At 39.9% G+C, this 25,091-nt stretch overlaps 6 protein-coding genes and 1 non-coding gene across 9 annotated transcripts in view; 4 read left to right on the top strand and 3 right to left on the bottom strand.

The window, feature by feature from the left end:
• cgrrf1 (cell growth regulator with ring finger domain 1) overlaps positions 1 to 9,900 on the top strand; it is a 34,261-nt gene extending 24,361 nt beyond the window's left edge. The window contains exons 1-6 of one of the 2 annotated variants that reach the window (XM_061270757.1): positions 7,380 to 7,583; positions 7,992 to 8,128; positions 8,615 to 8,792; positions 8,911 to 9,058; positions 9,132 to 9,239; positions 9,342 to 9,900. In XM_061270757.1, coding sequence (XP_061126741.1) covers positions 7,480 to 7,583; positions 7,992 to 8,128; positions 8,615 to 8,792; positions 8,911 to 9,058; positions 9,132 to 9,239; positions 9,342 to 9,659 — 993 coding nt within the window. In that variant the 5' untranslated portion in view covers positions 7,380 to 7,479 and the 3' untranslated portion in view covers positions 9,660 to 9,900. Of the gene's footprint in view, positions 1 to 7,379; positions 7,584 to 7,991; positions 8,129 to 8,614; positions 8,793 to 8,910; positions 9,059 to 9,131; positions 9,240 to 9,341 lie in introns of those variants that run through there. The other variant, XM_061270758.1, reaches the window with a different exon arrangement.
• Positions 176 to 7,006, bottom strand: ddhd1b (DDHD domain containing 1b). Its single transcript, XM_061270751.1, has 13 exons — positions 5,998 to 7,006; positions 5,504 to 5,680; positions 5,310 to 5,438; positions 5,104 to 5,251; positions 4,926 to 5,035; positions 4,027 to 4,133; positions 3,614 to 3,870; positions 3,407 to 3,482; positions 3,165 to 3,314; positions 2,924 to 2,988; positions 2,411 to 2,589; positions 1,657 to 1,908; positions 176 to 1,575 (listed from the first exon to the last, which is right to left on the bottom strand). The coding sequence occupies exons 1-13, from the start codon at positions 6,722 to 6,724 to the stop codon at positions 1,391 to 1,393; spliced, it is 2,562 nt and encodes an 853-aa protein (XP_061126735.1). The 5' UTR covers positions 6,725 to 7,006; the 3' UTR covers positions 176 to 1,390.
• trnaa-agc (transfer RNA alanine (anticodon AGC)) lies at positions 4,267 to 4,338 on the top strand. The gene has a single exon. It is a non-coding gene; the product is annotated as a tRNA-Ala (tRNA).
• A 424-nt stretch (positions 9,901 to 10,324) lies between the features above and the next one.
• On the bottom strand, positions 10,325 to 13,369 carry psmc6 (proteasome 26S subunit, ATPase 6). Its single transcript, XM_061270756.1, has 14 exons — positions 13,217 to 13,369; positions 12,703 to 12,782; positions 12,550 to 12,589; positions 12,430 to 12,482; positions 12,263 to 12,330; positions 11,929 to 12,043; positions 11,756 to 11,843; positions 11,604 to 11,665; positions 11,422 to 11,545; positions 11,252 to 11,313; positions 11,060 to 11,180; positions 10,911 to 10,991; positions 10,749 to 10,820; positions 10,325 to 10,659 (listed from the first exon to the last, which is right to left on the bottom strand). Exons 1-14 carry the CDS (start codon positions 13,299 to 13,301, stop codon positions 10,541 to 10,543), a joined length of 1,170 nt encoding a protein of 389 aa, XP_061126740.1. The 5' UTR covers positions 13,302 to 13,369; the 3' UTR covers positions 10,325 to 10,540.
• A 1,425-nt stretch (positions 13,370 to 14,794) lies between these two features.
• LOC133146739 (uncharacterized) lies at positions 14,795 to 17,499 on the top strand. Its single transcript, XM_061270749.1, has 6 exons — positions 14,795 to 15,239; positions 15,321 to 15,450; positions 15,508 to 15,806; positions 15,888 to 16,117; positions 16,588 to 16,806; positions 16,884 to 17,499. Exons 1-6 carry the CDS (start codon positions 14,872 to 14,874, stop codon positions 17,279 to 17,281), a joined length of 1,644 nt encoding a protein of 547 aa, XP_061126733.1. The 5' UTR covers positions 14,795 to 14,871; the 3' UTR covers positions 17,282 to 17,499.
• A 380-nt stretch (positions 17,500 to 17,879) lies between these two features.
• On the top strand, positions 17,880 to 21,790 carry zfp36l1b (zinc finger protein 36, C3H type-like 1b). The gene is made up of 2 exons (XM_061270176.1): positions 17,880 to 18,066; positions 19,068 to 21,790. The coding sequence occupies exons 1-2, from the start codon at positions 18,016 to 18,018 to the stop codon at positions 19,776 to 19,778; spliced, it is 762 nt and encodes a 253-aa protein (XP_061126160.1). The 5' UTR covers positions 17,880 to 18,015; the 3' UTR covers positions 19,779 to 21,790.
• A 110-nt stretch (positions 21,791 to 21,900) lies between these two features.
• Positions 21,901 to 25,047, bottom strand: rad51b (RAD51 paralog B). Of its 2 annotated transcripts, none has more exons than XM_061270174.1 (10): positions 24,767 to 25,047; positions 24,550 to 24,663; positions 24,163 to 24,267; positions 23,921 to 23,985; positions 23,731 to 23,850; positions 23,303 to 23,486; positions 22,874 to 22,916; positions 22,607 to 22,713; positions 22,455 to 22,533; positions 21,901 to 22,384 (listed from the first exon to the last, which is right to left on the bottom strand). In XM_061270174.1, the coding sequence occupies exons 1-10, from the start codon at positions 24,848 to 24,850 to the stop codon at positions 22,299 to 22,301; spliced, it is 987 nt and encodes a 328-aa protein (XP_061126158.1). In that variant the 5' UTR covers positions 24,851 to 25,047; the 3' UTR covers positions 21,901 to 22,298. The 2 variants fall into 2 exon arrangements, with proteins under 2 accessions (XP_061126158.1, XP_061126157.1); XM_061270173.1 differs by having other exon boundaries at positions 23,921 to 24,057; positions 24,767 to 25,046.
• Positions 25,048 to 25,091: the final 44 nt, after the last annotated feature.

Genomic DNA, 25,091 nt, shown 5'->3' with positions numbered 1-25,091 from the left:
AGATCAAAGTATATTTTTTTGGCCATAACATAAGAAATTTTAATAGAAATTAGTTCTGAAAATATATATAAATCACGACTTTTTTTTTCGCACTGTTAGTACTCTTGAGTACTATATAGGCTATTCATATTCCTAAACTGTTTTGATGAAAAATTATGTTTTGGAACATTATAAAAAAAAAAAAAAAAGGATGTGATCCTGGTTACTTGCATATTCTTGAGTTTTGCTATACATTTAGAATATGCTATGAATACATTTGGACCTGAAACTTATGTCACAGTGTAAAGAAAACCAGCCTAAAATTAGCTAAACAAAAGTTATGTTTTTAGACGCTACTGTTTGCCACATTACTGAATGTTTTACACAATGCTTGATTTTGCAAGGTCATCAACATATTGTAGGCAACTCCTAAATATTTGGCCACGTCACATTTAAGATATATCATGACAAAATTACTCTCATGATGATTAAACAGAAGATGCTATTATTGTGCTCACATGGCAAGGTCAATAAAGGCATATTGGATGATTTTTAATGTGGAACAAATATTAGTAAATAAATAGGATTTTTTTGACAGTGGAGGAAAAAAATATATAAAAATATTTAAATACGGTTGACGGCTGAGTCATTTTCTTTTTGTTTCAATTGTTTCCATTCAGCCTCTTTTGACGTACACAAAGACCAAACATAGACACGCACACAGGTCGAACAATACAAATTGTTGTAAAGGGCAAAGTGGAACCTTTCTAAGTTTATGCTACTAGCGCATCATTTTAGTCATCAAAATAGTGTAAGCTAGGTTTGAAAAGTAACTGTCTCTCCATGTTAAGAAAATGATCACAACAGCAAAGCATTGTACTCCTCAATGGTTAGGAGCAATTATGGGGTGACAGGAGGATACAAATACACAGAACATTGTACAAGTTCAAAACCAAAACAGCACAAATGGTAAAAGAAGTTGTTTCTGCACAAGATGGTGCACAGGAACTTACTGGATGTGGTGAGGACAAGGCTTTGAGCACAGTGTGCGTGTGTCCGTGTGTGTTTGTGTGCTGATATGAGTATTTGTCAATGTCAATTCAGTTTCAATTCACTTGGTAAATCATTTCATGCTCTTGTTTAAATAAGCCAAGGTTTAAATCAATTAAAAGATATTTCAGTTTTTATGTTCAGAAGTATAAATAAAATGTAAATAAAATAAATATGGATTTACTTTATAGTAATATTAAGGGTAAAAAAAAAAAATCACATTTTAGAAATAGTACCAGTGTGTAAAATAGAATATTTTTTTTAGTTGTGAGAAAGGGAGTGCTTTTTTTTTTCAATTGTGTGAATAGAAAATGAATTGAATGACCATGCCTTATAGTGTGCATGGATTTTTTTTTATTTTTTAGGCGGGCTCGGTGTTGTCCTCAGCAGTCTCAGGCGGGTCTTGGGGTCTATACATGAAAGTAAGGAGAAAAAGCGCCACATCGTAAGAGCACCAATAGGCTGTATGTGACGTCACCGCTGACCAATAGCGGCTCTCAACCAAGCCCTCTCGCAGCTCAAAGTCGATGCGTCTTTCCAGCTCCACTAAAACACAGAAAAACATCACTTATTGTTGTTGCTGTAGATTGGAAACAAATATCAAATTCAAAGAACTTTTGGACTTACAGGTGGTTTGGTCCAAGACCACTGAAGTGGATTGAGACATTGCTTGCTCAATTTCCCCACCCTCGTCTTCTACTTGTTTCTCCTTCTCATCACTTTCGGGGAGCAGTGGCTTCTCTCCTGCTGCGTTGTCCACCTCTGTGGTTCGACCCTCAAAATCTGAGGGCTCTTCCTCCACACCACCCACCTGGCCACTGGATCGAGAAAAGCGAGAAAACAGGATTCCTCCGATTCCCTTTCCGATACTTGCAGCACCTGAAGGGCGAGAAGACCATACGTGGTTTTGCACGTTTGGAGATGATCCTCATTTGCAGTTAAAATACCGTATTGTCCGGACTATAAGGCGCACCTTCAATTAATGGCCCATTTTAAAACGTCCTTATATAATGCTATAAAGCGGACTATAAGGAGCGCCATTAATGCATCATGTCAGATTTTTAATCCAAATCAAATCATTCTCCATTTTATCTTTTTAATTTCAACTTCAGATGGAACAAATTACTTTATAATCACAAAATAAAGATCCATAGTCTTTTGATTCATGATTCATAGTCTTCAGCGGGCCACTTATGATTGATTTCATGACACAATGCTTCGTGCCAGTTTAGATTTAGGAATTTGGTCCATATATAATGCGCACCGGACTATAATGCGCACTGTCGGCTTTTGAGAAAATTTTAGGTTTTTAGGTGCACCTTGTAGTCTGGAAAATACGGTAGTTAATTGTCTTCTGGGAACATTTTAAAAGGTATCTAACCCATGATGCTGGCCTTGCCCAGATTGGTGATGGACTCTCCATAATGTCGTCGTGCTTGGGGCGGGGAGGTGCAAGGGCTGGGAAGGCTTTCCGAGTCTGATATAGATGTCGTCTCCTTGGCGAGGTTCAGCAGTGTGGGGCGAATGTGATCATATGGCGTGGGGCTGGTGGTGTTGTACCTGCCACATCAAAGTCACGTAAATCAACTTTAACTAATGAACATAAATATGTTGACGTTTTCTCTCCTCTAGCTTAATATGACTTTTCCATGAAAACTAACAACAATTTTTTTTTGTTCTGTTAAGTACGCTCAAGCTGTCTTTGCAATCAATGCCACCGGAGGGCGCTGTTTTTTTGTTTAGTTTTTTAGGACGAACGGCTTGTGAAAAGATTTGATTGCATGTGTGACCATCCATTTATTTTCTCCTACTTATCTAGTTTAGGGATGCCTAGTTAATCAAAGTTATGCCATATTAGAGGAAAAACAGCCATTCACTCCAAAGAATGACTTACCAGTGGATTTGAACAGGTGCAATGTTACTGTAGTGCTTTAAAATAAGAGGCTCCAATCTGTATGCCTATAAGAGCAGAGAATGAAAGAATTATTTGGATATTGTTTTCCCATCTTATTTATTAAATGGTATGTATTTAAAATCCATTGTAAAACATAATTCAAATCAGAGCGGCTTCCATAGCTGAAATGGATCTATGGATCTAAAACTGGACTAGGCCAGACTAGTAATAAAGTACTCACCACTGGGTCAGTTGGATGAAATAAATTGAAAAGGCGTTTGCAGATTGAGGTGGGGAGGATATGGTCCTGCACAACGTTGCTACCAGGACGGATGCCTCGTAATGCCAAGAATACAGCCAATGGGGAGCCCATGCAGAAGAAATTTTCCACCTAAAAGATCAAGAAACAGTAAATTTTAGTTTAAAAAAAAAATTAAAACGAATAACAATGATATTTGATTAGTTTCCAATGAATGTTTTTACCTTGAATTTTAAAGCTGGAATTGCAACACAAGACAAGGTCTGCAGACCCTGGAATTGATCCTCCAAATCTCTCAACCTACACAAACATTTTTTTTTTTTTTTTAGAATGCACATGTTAATCGTTCAGTTACAAAGAATGTCACAAACTTTTGTTATTGCGTTGAGTGTTTCTAGTAAAATGCAGAGTAGAAAATACATTTCAAATACCTGAGGCGTGTGAGTCTGAGCTGCTCCTGAAGATGGCGCTCTTCATCACTTGGCCAGCGGGCCTTTGTTTCTTCTGGATCTGGCACTTGAGAATGATGAAAGCGCACAGGGTCCCAGCCCGTCATGATGTCAAAGGTTATGACACAACCTAACGAGTGTGACACGATGGAAACCTTTCCATTTTTTTCAAAATCTGGATTTCTTGAGCAGAAAAGTGAGTAAAGACGGTTCAGCTCCAGTGTCAGGCCACGGGTAATCTGCATATACAGACAAACACAATAAATGTTTTACATATCGCAGATGTACAGCAAACTATTAATTTTGTTGTCTTTCTTCATGCAGAATATTGTATATTCAACCGAAATTCTTTCCCCAAAGATGAATCTGCACAAATTTACATAAAATAATCTCACCTCGTCTCTGTAAAGCGGACTAGTGTAGTACATGATGTCCATGGCGCTGCTGTTCAACATGTCTCTAAGACCTCTAAGTTTGTCTGGAGTGATGGTGTCCACCGTATCTGCAAGAGCGCATCGTGCAATATCATGTCTTGAAAAGTAACACTGTATTTAAAACATGAGACAGCCCATCTGGAAGCGGGTCAGTGCGTGAAATAACAGATGGAAAGACAAGTATGTTTATTGCTAACATATGGGGATGTAGCTCAGTGGTAGAGCGCATGCTTAGCATGCATGAGGTCCTGGGATCGATCCCCAGTATCTCCATCTTTTGGTAGCCCAATCTGGTCGCTGGTCCTCCCACGGTTAAATATATCAGTGGCTACATTAGCAATTTAGCCTCTTTGCTGCTAACATAAAATGGATAAACATACTCTATGAGCAAGTACATAATTTAACTATGGCAGGGGTGTCAAACTATTCACGGGCCGCATTGTAGTCATAGCTTCTTTCAGACGGCCATTATGACTGTCAACCCAAATAAATGTATGAGCACCTCATATTATATACAGTCAAAGCTACAAAACAAACTGACAAATAACTCGTTTTCAAATCGGACGAGTAAAAACTGGTCAAATATTTTTAAAAAAAGATATTAAAAATGAAGACAATTTGCAATTCTAGTAATGACACACGAATTTGATGCCCAATTTGTCTTTGCAGGCCAGATAAAATTATGTAGCGAGCCGTATCTGGCCCCCCGGGCCTTGGGTTTGACACCTAGGCATTTGGTCATGTAGTATATATCCTCATCATTAAAGATGAAATAGTGAATGAATATATGAATATAAATCTTACCTTGACCGAGTATATAGAAATAAATCTAATGCTAACATTAGCTTTTAGCATCATACCTCCATCAAGAGCCAGTTTCGACCGCCATTCGACAGGAAGGAATTCAACATGCTCTGTGGTGCGATTAGGAAAGTGCTTCTCCTCCATCTTTCTGGCAGCATCTCTCATCCTGCCGACAAAGAGTGTTACTGAAAACAATCACCTTAATTGCATATTGTGCTGACTCATTTGTCTTACATGCTAGTGTTTCTAATAATACGACCCTGGTCCATTTTCTGACCGATGCCATGGACCACAAACACGATGTGAGTGGTTTCAGGTGGAGTGTCCTCAGGTGCTGCCTCCTCTACGTACCCTCTGTGGAGACGTGTGCCGCTGCTGGAAGCTGCGAATAGGACATTTTGTGGTCATCTAAGAACATGGATTACAGTTTATCCATGTACCTTTGGAAAAGCCCAGTTTCTGAGTAACGGTTCGTGCAATCTTGGACGTGGTCGCGTCGCTGTAAAGGTACACCAAATCCACACTGTGCCAGTCAACATGGCTGCGGCTCAGCTTCAAACTGTGAATAGCTAGCAGAACGTGACACAGTCATAAATATTTCATCATTATACCCAATATGCATGTTTTTGTTTACCATCTTTGCTGTCTACTGTGGTGGTCACTGCCTCCATTTCATAGGTGTCCCTCATTTGTTGACCGCGGAAACGAGCAAGGTGCTCTTGCTCAATCATGTCACTCTCATCTTCCTCTAAAGGAAGCCAGGTTCCATCGATGAACCACTGACCTCTCATCACGGGAATGCGATCTTGCTCTGGGGGAAATGAAAATCACGTTCGTGTTATTTGTATTTAGAGAGTGCGTGCAACTTTTACCCTTTTATTCCTTTTAACTTTTATTCACTTTTAATTTATGATTTTTAAATATTTGATCAGTTTTTACTCGTCTGATTTGAAAATGATTATTTGTCAGATTGTTTTGTTGCTTTTACTGGATATAATATGAGGTGCTCATACATTTATTTGGGTTGACGGTCATAATGGCCCTCCGAAAGAAGCCCGAATGTGGCCCGTGAAAAAAAATAAGCTTGACACCCCTGACTTATAGTAAACAAAAGCATTGGGTGCTTACGGTTCCAGTACACAGGGTAGCATTCCTTCTCTCTGATGTCCACCTCATAGAGGCCTCCTCTCACACACACTGCCTCCATGTTAATTCTGTTTTCGCCCAGGTCCCTCGTCTCGTCGGACACCGAGGGCCGTTGCCGGACCGCCGACTCATTTTGAACACCGCACTCATCCACGCTCTCGTCTGGCTGGATCTCGCCGGACGTGGTTGCGTCTTTACCCTCGGTATCGACGGGCTCACTGTGGCGTTTAACCTTATCGGGGTTCTGCTCACTGAACCTCCCATAGGCGGTCTCAATTTTTAACGAGTCATGTCCAACGAAAGGTTTCCAAGTCCGCTTGTCCTCTTTGTAAAACCACCTGACCTCCTCCGGGCCCAGCTCCGTCACGATCTCACCCCTGTGCCGAGAGCTGTTCGAACGTATGCGTTTCTTGGTTGACACGTTGCCGTCACTTTCCGTGTAGTTCGGCTCGATGTCCAAATACGATGAGCTCGAGTATTCTTCTTCAGACAGGCCCAGTATTATGCCGTCCTGTGGTAAAAGCGGAATGTGTCCGTCCAAGCCGGGTTCTCCTGGGTCACTCTCCCCGTTGCGGGTTTCCACTCCCATCGGGTTGTCGTCGTAGCCGGACACGAAAACATCATTTGCCATGTCCCATTCATTGCTGCTCACTGAGTTATTATCCGAGCTCTGCTGGCGCATAGTCGCTTTGTCCTTCATACTGCTCATGGTTTGGATTCAAATTGTTCAACATAAATACAACACAACGCGCGCCCCTATAATCCCTGCATAAAGGTTTCTTTCTCCGCAGCTTGGAACATCTGTGCGCCTCCCTATGACCACGACGATTCGATCACATTATAGCAACTGATTCCAACACACCGATCTAAATAGAATAATAAAATATATCCTGTTTTGTGGCTACACATTCTTCTGTTTTTTCGTCGCGCATCACAGTTGCCTCTGATGGAATAAACGATGCTAGTTTTGAAGGCAAGCTCAGCAGTGGGGATTCAGAAATTAACATGAGACGTTCCGGTTAAACCTATCAAAGTAAAGTAAATTTCGACGGATATATTACATACAAATTTAAAAAGCATAAAGACATAAATAATGTCGACCAAACAATAGTATTAATAATTATGTAATTGTTGTAATTAATTTTGTAGTTCATTGAAAGAAGTGTTTCAAGTTATCCACTTTTTTTAATATTTAAATTCGTATAATTTAATAATTAAATATGCCCCAGAAATACATATTTGGTTCCTGTACAGTACTTCATTGATATGAACAAATGAAAAAAGTTTCAAATTTGTGTTGCAATTGTGGCAATAGAAAACAAAACGCGTTTCAATAAACCTACGTTTCTGGGTTTTCACCTCGAGAGCCACCGTAGTTAAACTTCAAGCTGTCATGGCAGTCGTGAGATGTTCCCGTATTACCATTTTCGAGAAGTCGTTTTTTTAGCGTTTAATTTATAGAAAATGGCAGGAGGTTTCTTAATTACATTGTATGAGTACTCGCCACTCTTCTATATTAGTGTGGTTTCTTTGTGTTTTGTTATTACCGCTGCCTTGGTCCTCGGATGGTAAGTCGTTTCTCTATGATATTTTACACTGTCAACAGGGCAATCGTCGATATGACACAAGTTGTTTGCATGTTTTTTTGTCCATGGTATGAAGTTTGGGCATCGAACAAATGTATAATTCAACGTTTTCCTTTTTAAGTGTATATTTTCTTTCAGTCACATATATTGATATATCGTTGATAACATTTCTGACATCAAATATCTCAAATATATGTATGGTGATATTGTTGTATTCTGAGCCACATATTTTCACAATATTCAAAGGACTATTATACTATCAGGATGTATATCATTAATCAAATATAAAATTATTCTTCGTGAAAATATCTGATAGTTTACAAAATACTAAAATCAGATTAAACCCAAGATAGCCAGTCACTTAACATTGTTTTGCTTCAATTTATACAGGGTTGGTTTTGATGTCCCAGTTATCTTGCGTAGCTCCGATGACACCGAGTCCATCCTACCTACTCCCGAAAAGCAAATGGTTCAAGTGACCAATCCTTTTTCCCTCGAGATGGGTTCTGGAGCCGCATCTGTTGCAAGTATGACGTACAGTACATACAATTACAAATACGATCGAACCTCCACATTGAGGCACATTCAGTTTGTTTTGATTTGGAGACAAAAAAAAAAAATCCCATACAGTGGGAGACAAATAGCGTGTGACGTTTATTACGGTATTTTCCGCACTATATGGTGCACCTAAAAACCTCCAATTTTCTCAAAAGCCGACAGTGCGCCTTATAATCCGGTGCGCCTTATATATGGACCAATATTGAGCCACTACGGCAGGCCTGTCCAAATATATGGACTTATATATGGACAAAGTTTTAAAATGGGCCATTCATTGAAGGTGCGCCTTATAATCCGGTGCGCATAATAGTGCGGAAAATACGGTAACTTTCATTGGTCATTAAATGATCCGTCCAGTCTTGGAAGTTTACTTCATTGAACTGAGCCCTCGTGGTGATAGCAGGTTAGTGTTAATGGTTTTGTCTGACTTGACATTCTCCCATGACATTCTACAGATGGTGTGTGGTTGAAGCCATATTGTTTGGAGCCATGTATCTTGAGCTGTTTCTGGGGTTGTGAGGTCAGTGCCCTGCAGCGAGCATTGCAGGCCCACCAGGGTGTCACCAGGTTGAGCAACCCCCAGCATTTCCGGGAGGCGTTATACGGCTTCTATCATCACTGCCAGAGCATTTAGTATCCTTTTTAAAATTCTGTGCTGCCCATAATAATGAATCAAATATCTCCAGATGATTTTATTTGTGTTTGGAAAAAACTTCTGTCATAGTTTGGCTCTTTGACACAATCCTTCTAGTATCAGCAGTGAAGACAGAGAAGAACGCTTCACTTCTATTCCACCTGAACAGGCACTCTCAGATTTTGGCCCATTGCCCAGACAACGCTATCCTCTCGTGGCTGTGTTGACCTTGACGGAACAAGAAGCTCGAGACACATATAATATTGTGAGTTCTTTGAATATCACCAATAATATACATTTAAGGACCCAACTCATTCGAACAAATCATCTTCTTTCAGGTGGCCAGTGTCACTGTAATTCATGTACCTGATGATAAGTACAACCTGTCTGCAAGGATTCTCTTCCAACACCTTCTCACCTCACAGGGGAACATGTACGAATTAAAAGTAAGTTTTCAAACTTCCACTTTGAAATCTAATGCCTGTTTCAGTTTTTTAAATTTTCAAGATCAATTTGAATTGAAATGATTGTCCAAATCGTCCTTGCAGGCTCTTTTTATGTCAGCTAATAGCGGTGGAGAATCTGGTCATCCTACCGACCCGATTGTCCGTCCCAGTGAGCCTGAGGAGGAAGAAGAGACTGGAAAAGAGGTAGAGGATGAGGAAGATGATAAAGGCTTATCAGAGAGACAGGGTAGAGACTGTGTAGTGTGTCAAAATGCAGCTATCAATAGAGTGTTGCTGCCCTGTAGACATGCTTGTGTGTGTGACAGTTGTTTTTCACACTTTTCACACTGTCCCATATGTAGAGCTTTCATCCAGGAATCATTTGCCCTGACTCTTGGTTCTGCTGCATTTGAACAATGAATTTCATAATGCAAAGTAAACCCAAAACAAATTAGTGTCACTTTATTGGAATTATTTGATATCATTTAGTAGGTATTGCTTTTCTATGAACATGCTAATGAAAACATAGTGAGGAGATGAAGATAAGGCTGTAATATTTATATGATAGAACTTTATTGGTATTGAGACTGTTTTTGTAAATATTTTGTGCTATTTGTGTAGTGAATACACAGCTGTAAATTAGTTCTCATTCTGCCTCCTCCAGCAGTGTTTTCATTTAGGTCTGAATTAGTCAGCCCCGACTGACAACTCTTTAATTGAGCTGGGATAGGCACCAGCAACCTTGTGATCATGTACAGAAAAAGGGTGACGCCTTATAGTTGAATGTATAACCAGTATGATGCATTATTTATTAACCACAGTCAAATCTTATTCAACTCCCATTTTTTTATTCCAGGTTGGAGAATCGATGTTTAATTCGTTATATTGTCAGTAGTGAGGACGCAAAAATACTATTTATCTTGCGCATTCACAAGTTTGATCCCTGGTTCTGTTGTATTTACTGTCGTTGGACAAAAACATTCATTTGCACTGAAAACAATGAAGATGTTAATTTTAAACTGTTTAAAAAAAAACTGGAAATTATACATTAAAATCTATGGGAGAGGAAAAAAAAAAAAGAGATGTAAACAGAACGATTTATTGCCATATATGAAGTTTTTGTTTGTTTTATACAAGTGTTGAACACCAGAAGTGACAAATCGTTTTGTGCTGCGGCCACAAGAGCAAAAATCACTTTGGTGGATGACAATATATTTTATGCAAATGCTGTTCCCACAAACATGAATACATTTTTCTTCTGGCCAAACGTATACAACAGCAAATCGGAAAAAAGGTCATATCTATACAGGCTTGTAGTCCAGCTTGGACTCCAGCTTCTTTGAATCTGCCACTTTTCGCACAGCTTTCATGAAGTCTTCTTGTGTGACGTACTCTCTGTCGGAGCGGATGGCAAACAAACCTGCACATATTAAATCCACGTGGATAAGGGATTATGTTCATAGAGAGGGCTCTTGTAAACAGACAAGCTAATCATGCTCAATGTCTAACCTGCTTCTGTGCAAACATTTCTTAAATCAGCTCCGTTGAAACCGTCCGACAGCTTCACAATGGCTTCATAGTCTGTACGGAAATGCAAAGATTAATTGTCGTCTGTCTCGTGATGATGCATATATAAAAATACAAACATTGGAAAAGTAATATTTTGCTGACCTATTTCGCCATGCTTGGTGATGGGACTGGAGTGGATTTTGAGAATGTCCAGACGAGCCTGTTCATTGGGGAGCTCGATGTCTGTAGAGGAGACATGCATAGGTGTAAACAAAAAAATAAAAAAAAATACAATTCGAAGGGTATCTTACGGATTTTGCGGTCAAGCCGGCCGGGTCGCAACAGGGCAGGGTCCAGAGTGTCGGGTCTGTTTGTTGCCATGATCATCTTGACTCTGTGTAGTGTATCAAATCCATCCATCTGGTTCAGCAACTGTCAAGTAGCACAGCAACAGGCATGTATCACAGCTCGTGTCATGAAAAGTCTCGAGGTGCCTTATTTACCTCCATCAAAGTCCTCTGGATCTCTCTGTCGGCAGAGGTTCCCTCAGAGAAACGTCGACCGCCTAGCAGGAACATATAAAACAGTTCAAATTTGACATTTTAAAACGTACCCAAATTCAACTATGACACGGGCCAAAACACCATTGCAGTAGATAATCAGTGTCTCTCACCAATGGCATCAATCTCATCCATGAAGATGATGCAAGGCTGATGGTCCCTGGCATAGTTGAACATCTCTCTGATGAGCCTGGCGCTCTCACCGATGTATTTGTCAACGATGGAGCTGGACACCACCTGCAGGGTAACATCAGCTGAGAAGCTGAACGCAAGGCAAGGCAACTTAATAACTTACCTTGAGAAAGTTACAGTCCAGCTGACTTGCAACCGCCCTGGCCAGAAGTGTCTTCCCGGTACCTAAGGGGCAAACAATAATCCATCCAAATGAAAACAATGTTGTCAAAAAAAAAATACAATGACTCATTATAATAAAACGTGACTTTTAACCTGGAGGCCCGTAGAGCAGGCAGCCTTTTGGGGGGATAATTCCAACTCTCTGGAAAAGCTCGGGATTGGTCAGGGGCAGCTCTATCACCTGCCATAAAATCAAAGCAACATTATTTGTGATGTCGCTTTTGCGACACCTTTTGACGCTTATTTGGAAGCAAGTGGTTTTTTACCTCTCTCAGCTCACGGATCTGTTCCGACAATCCACCAATTTCAGAGTAGGAGACGCTACCGGGGTCTTCATGGGACATATTGTACACCAGAGGGTCCACCTCTCGTGGCAGATACCTAAAAAAAAAAAAAATGTAAACATGATGAGCTCAGACACATCATACCATTTTCTGCGAAGGATCCCTCATTTGTCAAACAGCTCTTACCTCTAGGCTACTACATTTGATAATAAATAATATATAACAGTAAATAATAATTGGGATCTCCAATATTTTTCAGCCAATAAGTGCAGGTGGATTTGAAATTAGAATCAAATAAGTAAAACATCCAGCCTACCTCATTATAGTCAGCGTAGTCATATCCAAAGCCACTCTGGTGCCTGGCTTCAATTGTGACTTGTCCAACTAGGATAAATAAGAAAATAAACGACATTTTTAAGTTTGAGGTGAGGGCGATTAAAAGATCGTGAACCCCCCCGACACGAGTATGTGTTGAGTACCTACCTGTCGGCGACATCCAACCACATATCGAGGACCATTTGTGGCCTTGACGATGACTGTAATCAAAACACAAACATTAATATCACATGAATGACATTATGACAAAAATGTCATTTAACTTACATTTCTCTTCTGTCAACTGTTTGAGGACTTCTCCAATAATCTGCAGACATAGATGTGGTTATGGCTAAAATATCTTTACCAGATTAAACTATATTTCACCAATACAAGACATTAATTATTAGCAGGGTAATATTTACAAATAATACTTCTTACCTGACCAACACTCTGCAGAGCTTTGAGGTCATTCTCTGACTTTTCATACTGTTTAGTTTGTTCTCGAAGCTGTTCTCTCACTGAGAATCAAATAGAATGGAGAACTACGTTTTAATTTCAAAATAAACACGTAAAGGACTTTTTTTTCTTCAACAACTCAAATTAAAAACGCCTCCAAGAACAGTTGGCTAGCCGGTTAGCAGTGGTAGGAATGCATGACAAAACACGACAAACTAACGATTACGGTTGTGACGTTATTAACATTTATGTTCATTATTTGCAATTCAACCGGTTTTCGTCAAATTCAACATAACTGGGCTTGTTTATTTCCACGTTAGCATCTCGATATTATAGTGGACTGCCATTCAAATATACTACGATGCTCACTGCATGACAAAGCACTAGCTAGCAAGCCAGCTAACACATACTGGTTGTATGATACTGTCATTTATATAAGCGCAATACGCAACTGTACTGTCATTAACTTGCCGGTACATGTTAAATTGGATCTTACGTTCTTTTAACCGCCCGTCTACTTCCTTGTGTTCCAATAATTTTTTACGGTAATCTTGCAGCGCTTTCTCCCTGTTGTCCGCCATGATGCCGCAATGGATTCTGGGTAACAGTAGCGTCACTGATTGTTTTTGCGGGTCAGCGAAAAAAAATAATAATTGGAATAATTCATGAATGAAACATACTTTTGCAAATCAATATTTGATAAACGTGTGAAAGCCACCCCTGGAGCTCCATAGGCCACCCCTGGTACCTAAAGTGCCGAAGGCAGCCGCTGAACGACGCCAGGGCAGAGATCCAGGCGATCGGATTGATTTACATGAGCTCCCGCTGGAGCGCTAACGGGGAAATGTCGCCCTCTGGCGGACACGCCGTTGTAAATGAATGGGAGCAAACGCAATGACACAAGACGGATGCTGAGATAGCTAAAGTGTTTTGACAACTGTGTAGTAGTCAGAAAACAGAAGAAAAACTAAGAATAATAAGTAAACAAGTGTAGTTTTAAAAATGGCTATTTTTTTTTCAACACAATCATGGAAGGAAATTGTTTTATAATTTATATCACACGGATCAATGCATTTGTTTTTTCAAAAGACGACTGTCTGTGTTAATCTAACTGCTCAACATTTCAATTCCTTTTTTTTTTATAAATTAAATAAATATGTTGGACATGTGCTTTCTCATAGCGACTAATCGCAAGATATCAAGGCAACAGAAAATATGATGCCACAAAGAACACACATATAAGCCCTACCCTAACTGCAGGCCTGCTGGGTGAAAAGGGCTGGTCCTAAGGTTTGCCACAGAGCATTTTGTTTCAACGTGACTGGGTTGCTTCACCGGTGAATCAAACCTTACGCCTAGAGTTTTCATTTTCTACTATGGCTGGAAATGCTGAGAAAAAGTAAGATTCTTATCACATAATTGATGTATCCTTCACTGGATTATGTCTGTATTCTTAATGTAAGAGTTGGAATTAAAAAAAAACCCTCATCCGCTTTGATGACTTGTCAAAAGGTGGCACAAAATGAAATCATTTGAATCCAGATATATTTTAAAGTAAATTTAACGTTTTAAACTTTTTTTGTGCAAGTATTAAAAAGGATTGACATTTACACAAAATGTCATGTCGAATTCACAAAATGTTGATGTAATCATGTGGCTCAAAGTCATAACGTGGCACGAAATAAAATAATCTGAATCCAGAAATATTTTCACCTAAATTGAATATATTGTAGTGGAAGGACCGTGCCTCTCAGCATGCAGTTGGAGCGTGTTTATACATATATGTATATACATAATAATAATAATAATATATATATTATTTGTTGCGCAATATTGTCTTTGTGATGTGATTCACTTGTAAGCCGTCTTTGTGATTAAAGACTTGTCTATTACTGTCACACAATGTCCTTAACATCCAAACGTTTTTATTTTGATCAACCAGCCCTTTGGAAATAAATACTCCGTCGGCTGCTGGGGGGTTGCATTTTTCGGTTCATTTTGAGGCGAGTAAGGTTTACTGAGAAAAATGTTATGATGAATTTGCTCAACTTTATGTTACTTTCTTCTAGGATGTCCAATCACAACTATATCTACTGTCTGCGGTGTTGTAAGCCACAGGATGACATTTATGTTCACTTGGCCTACAAGTGCATGAAAAACTACACACGTCAGGAGATTGATGTCGAGGTGCAGCAAGCCAAGGCATCAACCAAACAATGGCTGCGGGATGGCCGTTGCTGGGACTATCTGGACCTCGTCGAGAACATCCCCCACGGGCCCTGCCGTATACGTCTTGTGAAGAAGCTCATAGAGCGGGGCTTTTTCATCCTCAACAAACCACATGAGTCAGACATGGTCCTGGAACCCGCAGATGCCGCCTCGACCTCTACAGCCACTGATGCTCCAGGCACATCCAACTCGGCAGGTGGGTGGTGCTGCCCACCAACTCTATGTAAAAAGGAACGGAGAAGCTCTGACTCCGACTCCGACAATGATACCAGTGATCCTTCCTGGAAAAAGTAAGCCCATTAAGAACAAAAAAGAACATAATAATGCATTCTTGTGTAATTTAGATTTTTTTTTTCTCCAATGCTCTACAGAGATCCTTCCATCACCTCTACATCTGTGAAGATTGAAAAGAAGGAGCCATTCAGCGAGACTGCTGTCCTCCTCGTTGACTTTAAAAACTACCTGTGTGATACCCTGGGTGTTCCAAATTGGCAACGAGAGGTACTTCCTGAATGATCTTTTATTATACACACTCTAATATGTCATCTCCATTTAAAGGTGGACAACGTGTTGCGCTTCCTTCGGTACCTGCAGCCGACCGGGAATGAGCCGACACTGGAGTTCTTGATTAAAATCCTAGAGACTCGAGATTCCATCAGTAGTCTGCGGCGCACAGACAGGTCTGCATCAACCATCCTTCACGACCTGGAGAATGAGATCACCTTTGTTAATTACCTGGACACTAGGCGGGATCTCACAACAACACAGTTCATGACCACCCAAGATGAACTGCAGCAATACAAAGAGTTCCTGCGGAAAATTATAGAGTTATTGACCGGGCCCGAACAGAGAGAAAGGTAAATGTTCCTAGATGTATTTACGACTACAGAGTGGTATTTTATCAGCATTCATTTTTTCGCGTGTTTGTTTTCAAACAGAATGACGGGAGGCACAGAGCGTGTCAGAGTTTACCATGGGCTTTCAAGAGTGGAGAATTTGCACATAGCGAATGTAAAGTTAAACGCCTTCCTCCGTGTGTTCCCCGTGACCAAAGATGGCCAGCCGCCGTGTAAAAGAGCTAGGCTCCAGGCCGGCTTTTCTGGAGGCAAGAAACACTATGACAAGTGGCGAGCTCTTCAATTTGCTAAACGACAGAACCATCTTCAGTGTAAGTACTCTCAATTGCAATTCACGATAAATGCACCATTTATTCAATTCGTTAAGTTACTCAAACTGTTAATTTTATTTTATTCATTTATTTAGTTAGTTGATATTTATTTAGTTAATACTTATTTATTTTATATATTTTTTACATTTATTTACTGTTTATTTTTATATATTTATATTTACTGTGCACCATTTATGATTCAGTCTAATTTATTTTATTTATTTATTTATATATATATTTTTTAAATGTATTTATTTTTATATATTTATATTTACTGTGCACCATTTATTTAATTCAGTTTAATTTAGTCAATATTTATTTAATATTTATTAATCTATATATTTATTTTTAAATGTATTTACTGTTTGTTTTTATATATTTGTATTTACTGTGGACCATTTATTTAATTGATGAAGTTACTCAAACTGTGCAATTTATTTACTGTGGACAATGATTGAAAATCTTTTCAGCTCACTTTGTTCTAAAGAAACCAACCAAGCGGCAAGCGGAGAGGGTGTTGAAAAAGGAGGGCTGGACAATGAATTGTCCAAAGGCGATGGATATTGTGAAGAACTGGAAACCATCCCCCAGATTGATGCTGGAGACAGACCCAAGAATCAGCACACATGTTACTCACCAGGACTGGAGAGGGCTGGTGATCAAAAAATTCTTGGGAGGAACACGGCTGGGTAAGTTTATCCAAGTGTCACTTTTTTGAATGGAACTAACGATTGCGTCTTTTTTTTTTTTTTTTTTTTTTTTACAGGTGTGGCTACAAAGGAGCACTTCTACAAAGGTGACATCGTCTGCGACTATCACGGGAAGCTGATCACAGCCGAGGAGGGGGAAACCATGATGAAAGAGCAAAACATCCATCCCGGCTTGCTCTTCTTTTTTAAGGTTGGTGGGAAGCATCTATGCATCGATGCGCATGCCTCCCCCTGTGAGTGCCACCCTGAAATGGAAACATTCGGCCGGCAAATTAATCATTCGAGGAAGCAGCCTAATCTCAAAGCCAAGCAACGCACAGTGATTGTGGATGGCCGGAAGCAACACACCGTCCTCTTCAAGGCCGTAAAGGACATTGGTGTCGGTGAAGAAATCCTTTTTGATTATAGCGGCGGAAACTTGCTTCAGGGTGAAGGACGGGACATGGAGTATTAGGACAGAATATCTCTGTACTGTGTAAATAGTTTGATCTTAATTCTCTTTTCGATAAGGATCGAAAACTTAATTTTGAATGAAGCATGTGATCCGTGCAAAGTTAGATGCAATAATAACGACATTAATGATAATCATCACCAGCATCATCCAATCTAATAATCATAACCTTGATCTTTAAAGTCTAAATGGCTGTTTTATGCAACACTTGTAACCCTGTTTGTGTGCATAAATAAATTGAATTAGATATTAAAATTGATTTGTTCATTCCTTTTGTTTTCTCTGCCTTTCTGTTTAACCTACACGGTACATTTACTATGGCTAAACGGATATAAGATATAAGCACAATAATTTGTAAGTCTATAAATTTAGTAGGAGCATATATGAGCAAATCAAAAGAACTTTTGTGTCAAGTCTCTTTTAATAAGCAGATTTGAAACTAAATGGTAAATGTATTCTACCAGAAGCATTTCCGTTAAAATTGAGAGAAGATTTAGATATTTTCATTTCGACGCCCCTGCTTACAGACCATTCAAGGTTCGGCCTCTAGAGGCGCTATTTCCTGCCGGGCTGCTGCGTGCAGCGTCGCAGCCGGAAGGCCGCCGCCACCGTAGCTGCCTGCTGAAAAGGAACTGCGCAGCGCGGCTGCTTCAGGAAAGGGGCTGTCTGCGGGGAAGCCAGCACACAAACCTGGACTTTTACAAATAACCACCATCTCCTCGTAAACATCTCCTAAGATGACAACGGCCAGCATTTCTCCTCTTTTCGACAGTGAATTTTCCGACAAGGTAAATGAGAGCTATGCGCGCATGGAGTTTAGAACAAATATGCTAACGTTAGCATTGACACTTTTCTGTCAACTAGAATGAAAGTCCGGTTTCAAAACGAACAAAACATCTTTTTTACGCGCGGTTACGCTTTACGTTTCCAAAATATGGGAAGCACAACCATTAATATCTGCTGGTCGCTTCAGTGTGTCATCTTTACGCAAAGTTTGCAATAATGTTTTTGGCGCTAAATATTTTTTCGTCAGTGTCGTGCAAAGTTCAACTTTATTAAACATTATGGCCGAGAAACTTAAACGAGTTACAAGTGTTGCAAATTAATTGACTGCCAGTGTCCAGCTGTTTAAACAACGCCAGTGTGACGTAACAATTCATTTTTTGCTGTCATTTGTCGTCTCAATAGTGGGCGAGGTAGCATTGCCAATTTATTTATGGCCACTGCGATTTGAGCATAAATTGCATTTTTTTTGTCGCTTCGAAGGAGATATTTTGATTGTGATTTATCACCTTAATTCGTTGATATTTCTACGGATTTTTTACGCATTTTTTTTTAATAATAAAAAAAAAATGTTACTCTCAAACACAAACCCAACTTTCTCGGGCTATAAAATTCAAAGTGATTTATTTGCGAAAAATAATTAAGCTAATCAATTTGAATATTAATGTTTTTTTTTCTTTGGCATGTATTCAATGAAAAATAGGTTGAACATGAATTGCAAATCACTTTTTATAACACAACGCCCCAACTTAAATAGAATTGGGTTTGTATTTAATTGACAAATAAGCAAACAATAAATCTACCGGTCGGATTTGTGTAAGTGGATGAAGTATTGACTCATGCTGTCTGATACTTTACACAACCATTAAGAGGCAGCCTGGAGCCCTGACGAATACTATTTGTTGACTGTCAGTCCTGCAATAACAAACACAGATGTCCTGCAGAGCCCTTGTCTATGCTGCCATTTCTAATCTCTTGTTTCCCCATCTTGGCGTTCCGCTCTCAGACCAAGATGTTGAACTACAACCAGGTGTGTGCCGGCGCTGGCAGCCATGTCAATTCAAGCCGTTACAAGACAGAGTTGTGCCGGCCCTTTGAGGAGAACGGCTCCTGCAAATATGGAGACAAGTGCCAGTTTGCCCACGGCATGCACGAGCTGCGCAGCCTGACCCGCCACCCCAAGTACAAGACTGATCTGTGTCGTACTTTTCACACCATTGGATTCTGTCCTTACGGCCCGCGCTGCCACTTCATCCACAACCCTGAGGAACGCCGTGGGCCCCCGGCACTCCCGGCCTTCAACAAAATGGGGTGCCCTCGCCTCCAGCACAGTTTCAGCTTCGCGGGCTTCCCCAGTTCCAGCAGCTCACAAGATAGCCCCACCTCGGTCACCCCGCCTCCCGCTCGCTCCACGGAAGACCTGACCGAGTGGTCCAGCAATCCGTTCACCGACTCAAGGCAAGAGATTAGCAGCCTGTTTGGCCCCAGTTGGGGGCCTCCTTCTGCCTGCGAGCCTCAGCTTCCAGCCCCACTTTCCCCCACCATCCCTTGCTTTTTCCAGCCAGCCTCAGAGGGCCCTCCTAGCTCTCTCAGCTCTTTGTCTGACCAGGAGGGTTACCAGAGCAGTCTTGGCAGTCAGAGTGATTCCGAGTCCACCCTCCTGGATGCATCCCGCCGGCTTCCCATCTTCAGCAGGCTCTCTGTTTCTGATGATTAAGATGATTTCTTTATGGAGTGAAAAGAGGAAGACGGCTCCCCTCCTCCCCTCACTTCACAGCTCTGTTTACAGAACGACTGGGATCACAAAATCAGATGCCTTTTGACAATTTCACCTTTTTTGTACCCCTTTGAATTGCAGTCGAATCGATTTAACAAAATGAACAATTACTAACCCAGTATCGTGTCCATGCGCAATGCCCACCCCCCCCCCCCCCCCCTGGCTGGTGCCATGTTGAAATGAATGTGAACCATTGTGGAATGTAGCTCCGATTATAAAGCAGTAAAACGCACACTCTGCATTGGAAGCAGCAGTAATGAGCGAGGGCAGCGTGTGAGCTGCATGTGTTGCAGTGTTGCCATTCTCCAGGCAGCCATTGCCTGTTGCCACAACTTTTTAAACCTCCCTCTTAAAGCTCAGTGTTTAATTTATAAGGATCACCTCAGCTAAGTGAACAAGAGGACATCAGTAGAGATTATTTTGTTTCTTTCTTTGTGTGTGTGTGTGTGCGTCTGTTCAAGCCAACAATCCTCCTCACCAAACCTTGTTTCTTTAAAAAAAAATGCTGAGGCTGCAATCCTGTAGATGTATCGTGAACGACTACCATCGAGCGTCATTTATGTCGATTTCCGAGGAATTTGATTTGATACTTGCGTCACTAGTAGTTTGCCATGGCTTATGTTTTGATGACTTTTCTGATCACTGAGCCCCCGTGATGTCAATAAGAAGTGGGCGTGTCATCATGTTAAGCAGAAGGTACAGCCTCTTAGTTTTCATTGAAGTTTCATTCCTACATTTTGAGCAATCGCTTATGGTCTCTCATTCATTGAGGAGACAGAGAGACCCTGTCTTAGTCGATGTCTTTGTCAGCCCAAGTGCTTTGGTTGATTCCCCATGTTCATATCTATTGTATATTTATATTAGTATCATTATTATTATTGTCTAGTTTATTCCATAAAGCCCTAAGCGTATTTGGTTGTCACTGCTTATTTAACAATTTCTATTTATTTCTGATCTTAAGCATTTTTACGTTGTATTTATCTGTTGACGGAATAATAGTATATATTTTCTTTTGTTAAATTATGATCTTCCATAATCGTAAGATTGTGAAATGATTTTTTTTCTTTTTTTCTACAGTAATATATTACACTGCAATGACATTTGTTTTTGTTCTACTTTGTTTTGGAAAGTTAATCTCAATTGAAAGCGAAGTGCACAAAAGTAGCATTTTTATTTATCTCTTGCTCCTCCCATGTGTTGGACTCCAGGTGGATTTTTTTTTTTTTTTTTTGGCAGTCTGAAGGCACAAATGTCTCAGTCATGAGCACATTGTGCAGGTGGTGTTCAGGCTCTATTACCACAGTTGGAAGTTTGCACTAAATATTTGGGAAACATTCTTGTGCCTCTTGACATGAATCTACAATCGAGAACAATATCTTCTACATTTGCTAACAGAGGTTGTATAGATGGTAAAGTGACCAATGCTAGAGAATTTTTATTTTATTTTAAATGAGTCCAGTTTACTTCACCACCTGCATTGGCAAATGTTGCTTAGTGTTCTAAGCCTCTAGAATGTAGACTGGTTCTGCAACAGTCCTGTCCTCATATCAGTCATTTTGAATCGGGATTTATGTCATGTGATGCGTCTCGGAGTCAGTCAGGTGATTAGAGAAACATCTCAGCTAATATTGAGAGTAAAACAAGCTTGCCTTTTTTTTCCTCCTCACTCCCGCACAGACGTACTAGCACTTTTTGTCTCGATAATGATGTAAAGGTTATTTTTGACCACTCTTTCCCATGAAGTGCCTAAAAAAAAAAAATACATTCCAGGTTTCCCAATTTTCGTGCCTTCCTATTTTTATGGTATGAATGCTAAAAACCTAAAATGTATTCCTGTAGGTAAGAGGTTAACAGCATTGGAATTCAGCTGCTGTTGTTCACTACAGTAGTGTATTTAATGGTTTATTTTGTGATGACAGATTGCAGTTAAAACCAATAAAAAGTTGTTTATATTGGACGTACGAGTGTGTTTGTGAACGTTCAAAGGTTGGCCTGATAATACAAACATTGGCTGACCCTCAAAGTACTGATCATTTAAATGAATCACAATATTAGGCACACCAAATTTTAATTGACATTTTATTTGAATGAGCTACACAACACCCTTGAATGAAAAGTGTATGTGCCTCCAAATGGTCAAAAGAAATGTGCAGCCAGACAAACAAGAAGGAAGGATCACAAATGACACCATTGTTACCTAATTGACAAACCCTGAAGCACCCCCCCCCACACACACACACACACACACACCATGGGAACTGAAGTCATGAGAATGGGCACCATAGTAACAGCCTGTCGAAGCCTGTTAATGATCTGAGTGAGCTCCGTGAGTTGTTTTGTCCTGACCATGACCAGTCAATCTTCCTTCATCCTCAACTTCTTTCCATAGAGGACATTTTTTCATATCAGTGATTGCATTACAACTGTGGTCATAACTTTTACTGGACTTGGAGCATCCACTCAGGTTGTATCGAAGTTGATCGCGGTTCTCACTCTGATAGCCTGGAGGCTGGGATCAGTTCCTTCATAAAATGTCTCATCATTTCCTACAACACAGTGAACAAATTGCATATCAGCCTTCAAAAACGCTGTCAAGCACAGAAAAAAAAACCCCACCATTGATGCAGATTCCTTCCTTCTCGATTGTGTAGTTCAGCACAGCAAAGGGAGCCACAGGTGACTTGGCGACCAATAACTGAATAGAAATACGGTCTCATAGAATGAAAAATTAATTAGTAAAGGTATAAGATTAGAATTTAGAATCCCACCTGTCTCTTAAATCCATCAAGATATTGAATGATAAAACGTGTGTTGACAATGTGACTCCATGTGTTTCCCAAAGCTGCAGTCACAAAGCCTGAATCCCCTTCATTAGCTGAAAAAGACAAATAAATGCACATTGCCTCTTGAATTAGTTTATTTAGTGTGAAATGTTGATCAAATGGTTGGGTTTATAAATAAATAAATGTCCTCCTGACAAAATAGAAGGAAAAGACTTTAAAAAAATGTTCCTGCTGTTCCTGCTCAGCACTCACCTTGATTCCCTATGTGAGTTGTGATCTGGTTAGTTAGGACGACCTGGGGAAAGAAAACAAATTTATTAAAAGTGGTCAAATATGTCATATTGTTGAATATAATTCAATTCATCACAGCTCTCCATAAATGGATCTTTATTGATTTATTCATAAAAAGCTTTGCTAGCTCATTCTCAGAACAGCAGCTGTTGGGCGATATGAATATTTACTCATTTTGCCTGAGGACCAACTCACAAAATTATGTAATTGTATTGCATTTAGGACCAATGCTACTGGAAAACACCACTGACATCTAGTGTTTATTATATGGTATTACATTTGCAGAGACCGTGATAAAAATGTGATGGATCACTGACATGCATTGTTAGAAAATAAATAAAAAATAAAAACTGACCCCGTTACCATTGCAGAATAGTGTGTAGTACTCACAGGTATGTTGAATTGATGGGCCAAATATTTGAGGGTGGAAGCTTCTTTTCCCAGCAGGTTGCTACGGTGCACCAGGTTGCCAGGTAACGTTGTGTCAAATTCCTTTCTAACCACTGAAGCGACTGAATCGAGGATTATCAGGCCCGCTCTGGTTGAGATGATGATCTCCTCCAATCTCTCCAGTCTGGCAATTAAAATAATGCGTTTAGAATGTGATATTCTGTAAATCTCCGTATTTTGTGCAACACAAAATATACAGCATTGTAAATTGAATTTCCTGTTGGGGGAATTATAATGAGATTAACCGATTGGATAATAATAAATAAATAAGAAACTAGTTGTGATTTTTTTTTTAATCTACTGACATGAATAACAACATTGAGAATGGTTTCACTTCTCAAAATAAAAGTCACTCTGGTATGACGTACCTGCAGAGGACATCCTGGCAGGTCATCTCCCTGAAGATATGGACCCTACCTGCCATCTGCAGGACTTTCTCTCTAGAGCTGAAGTAGTCTGGGAATTTATTCTGTGCAATCTCCACCAGCCTTAGACCAAACACAGTAAATTTGATCACTAGATAAGTTGTCTCCTTTGTCAGCTGACTCAATATGTAACCTTTCAGCAGAGAACGCAGACTCTGTGTCAATGTAGATTACACTGCGGTCCAAGCCACCCAGTTCCTTAGGCAGAGTAGCCACAACGCTCAGCATCAAACAAAATTGAGTTTTCCCACAGCCAGATGGTCCTGTTACCTGCAAAGAGTATCGTAATCAGCATTTACAGTATTTGTTTTCTATTTACTCTTATTTGTTTGATCTGCAGATTTTATTTATCTACTGTTTATTTTTTTCGTGCACCTCTGTAATGGTTCCACATGGAAGACCTCCTCGAAGCACTTTGTCCAGAGGAGGTATTAAAGTCGAGAAGCAAGAATCGGAACGACGTTTCCAAATCTCCCAGACCTGTCAGAAAAAAAAAGTTTTAAAGTATCACAACAGTATTAATTTTGTTTTGTTCAATGACCATCGATATCATTAGGGATTATGAATCGGGTGATGATTCCATACACGATAGCTTCTCATGTAGTCCATTTGCTTTAAACTGAGATTAATAAAGACATTCCCTCATATTTGGAGAAGGTCTGTTGATTTGTGAGTGCAATTGTATCAATACCCAAAACCAAAACACCCTCTTATTGGTAACTAATATAAACTGGGGGTTCTAGGATATGCTTTTGCACTCACCGTGGTGAGTGGGGGAGCAATGACCTTGCTCACGGTCTCCAACAACTCCAAAGTTTTCTGGTAACTCAATCCTGCAGCATACATCACTTCAAAAGCAGTGTGTGTCAACAGATCCTGAGTGAGATATGTAAATTTTCATTAATGCACATCATACTAGTATTACTACTATTACTACAAAGAAAGAGCATTACAAGAGAATGGGTCAAATGAAACGTACCTGACAGTTTTCTATTTTATGTCGTTTAAGTTGTTCGCATAACTCAGGAGATATTCCGGTTCGCTTTAATGCTCTCGACGCCATTATTACATTTTTGGAATAGTTTTTTTTTTAATTTTCAACCCATTCCAATATTTAACCGGTTAAAGCAAATAACACTAAGATGAGTGCGTCACTGGTCTTCTTCGTTTCATATTGTATTTCCTTGATTGATACGAGACGAATAAAATCGGCGGTCAGAAAATTGAATGTGTCGCAAATACGCCCCCTTTTTCTTAAATGACGTCACGCCCGTCTCAACCAATCCGCGGATTACGTGTCACAC

The sequence above is a fragment of the Syngnathus typhle genome, linkage group LG22, assembly GCF_033458585.1.
Source record: "Syngnathus typhle isolate RoL2023-S1 ecotype Sweden linkage group LG22, RoL_Styp_1.0, whole genome shotgun sequence".
NCBI lineage: Eukaryota > Metazoa > Chordata > Actinopteri > Syngnathiformes > Syngnathidae > Syngnathus > Syngnathus typhle.
The sequence above is the reverse complement of the archived record's forward strand: the minus strand, read 5'-3'. Positions and strand labels throughout refer to the sequence as shown.

What these genes read in the sequence shown, in the direction of transcription:
- ddhd1b (XM_061270751.1), bottom strand. Translation starts at nt 6,724, where the DNA reads ATGAGCAGTATGAAGGACAAAGCGACTATGCGCCAGCAGAGCTCGGAT. An exon ending in GTCCGCTTTACAGAGACGAG is followed by an intron (nt 3,871 to 4,026) that starts GTGAGATTATTT and finishes CTGTATATGCAG; the next exon opens with ATTACCCGTGGCCTGACACT. An exon ending in GCACCTGTTCAAATCCACTG is followed by an intron (nt 2,590 to 2,923) that starts GTAAGTCATTCT and finishes TTGATGTGGCAG; the next exon opens with GTACAACACCACCAGCCCCA.
- psmc6 (XM_061270756.1), bottom strand. Translation starts at nt 13,301, where the DNA reads ATGGCGGACAACAGGGAGAAAGCGCTGCAAGATTACCGTAAAAAATTA. An exon ending in ACAGTTGACAGAAGAGAAAT is followed by an intron (nt 12,483 to 12,549) that starts GTAAGTTAAATG and finishes TTTTGATTACAG; the next exon opens with TCATCGTCAAGGCCACAAAT. An exon ending in TCCAGAGGACTTTGATGGAG is followed by an intron (nt 11,181 to 11,251) that starts GTAAATAAGGCA and finishes GCTACTTGACAG; the next exon opens with TTGCTGAACCAGATGGATGG.
- LOC133146739 (XM_061270749.1), top strand. Translation starts at nt 14,872, where the DNA reads ATGAAAAACTACACACGTCAGGAGATTGATGTCGAGGTGCAGCAAGCC. An exon ending in GGGCCCGAACAGAGAGAAAG is followed by an intron (nt 15,807 to 15,887) that starts GTAAATGTTCCT and finishes GTTTTCAAACAG; the next exon opens with AATGACGGGAGGCACAGAGC. An exon ending in CTTGGGAGGAACACGGCTGG is followed by an intron (nt 16,807 to 16,883) that starts GTAAGTTTATCC and finishes TTTTTTTTACAG; the next exon opens with GTGTGGCTACAAAGGAGCAC.
- zfp36l1b (XM_061270176.1), top strand. Translation starts at nt 18,016, where the DNA reads ATGACAACGGCCAGCATTTCTCCTCTTTTCGACAGTGAATTTTCCGAC. An exon ending in ACAGTGAATTTTCCGACAAG is followed by an intron (nt 18,067 to 19,067) that starts GTAAATGAGAGC and finishes TTCCGCTCTCAG; the next exon opens with ACCAAGATGTTGAACTACAA.
- rad51b (XM_061270173.1), bottom strand. Translation starts at nt 24,850, where the DNA reads ATGGCGTCGAGAGCATTAAAGCGAACCGGAATATCTCCTGAGTTATGC. An exon ending in TTGCTCCCCCACTCACCACG is followed by an intron (nt 24,268 to 24,549) that starts GTGAGTGCAAAA and finishes TTTTTCTGACAG; the next exon opens with GTCTGGGAGATTTGGAAACG. An exon ending in CCCATCAATTCAACATACCT is followed by an intron (nt 22,917 to 23,302) that starts GTGAGTACTACA and finishes TTCTTTCCCCAG; the next exon opens with GTCGTCCTAACTAACCAGAT.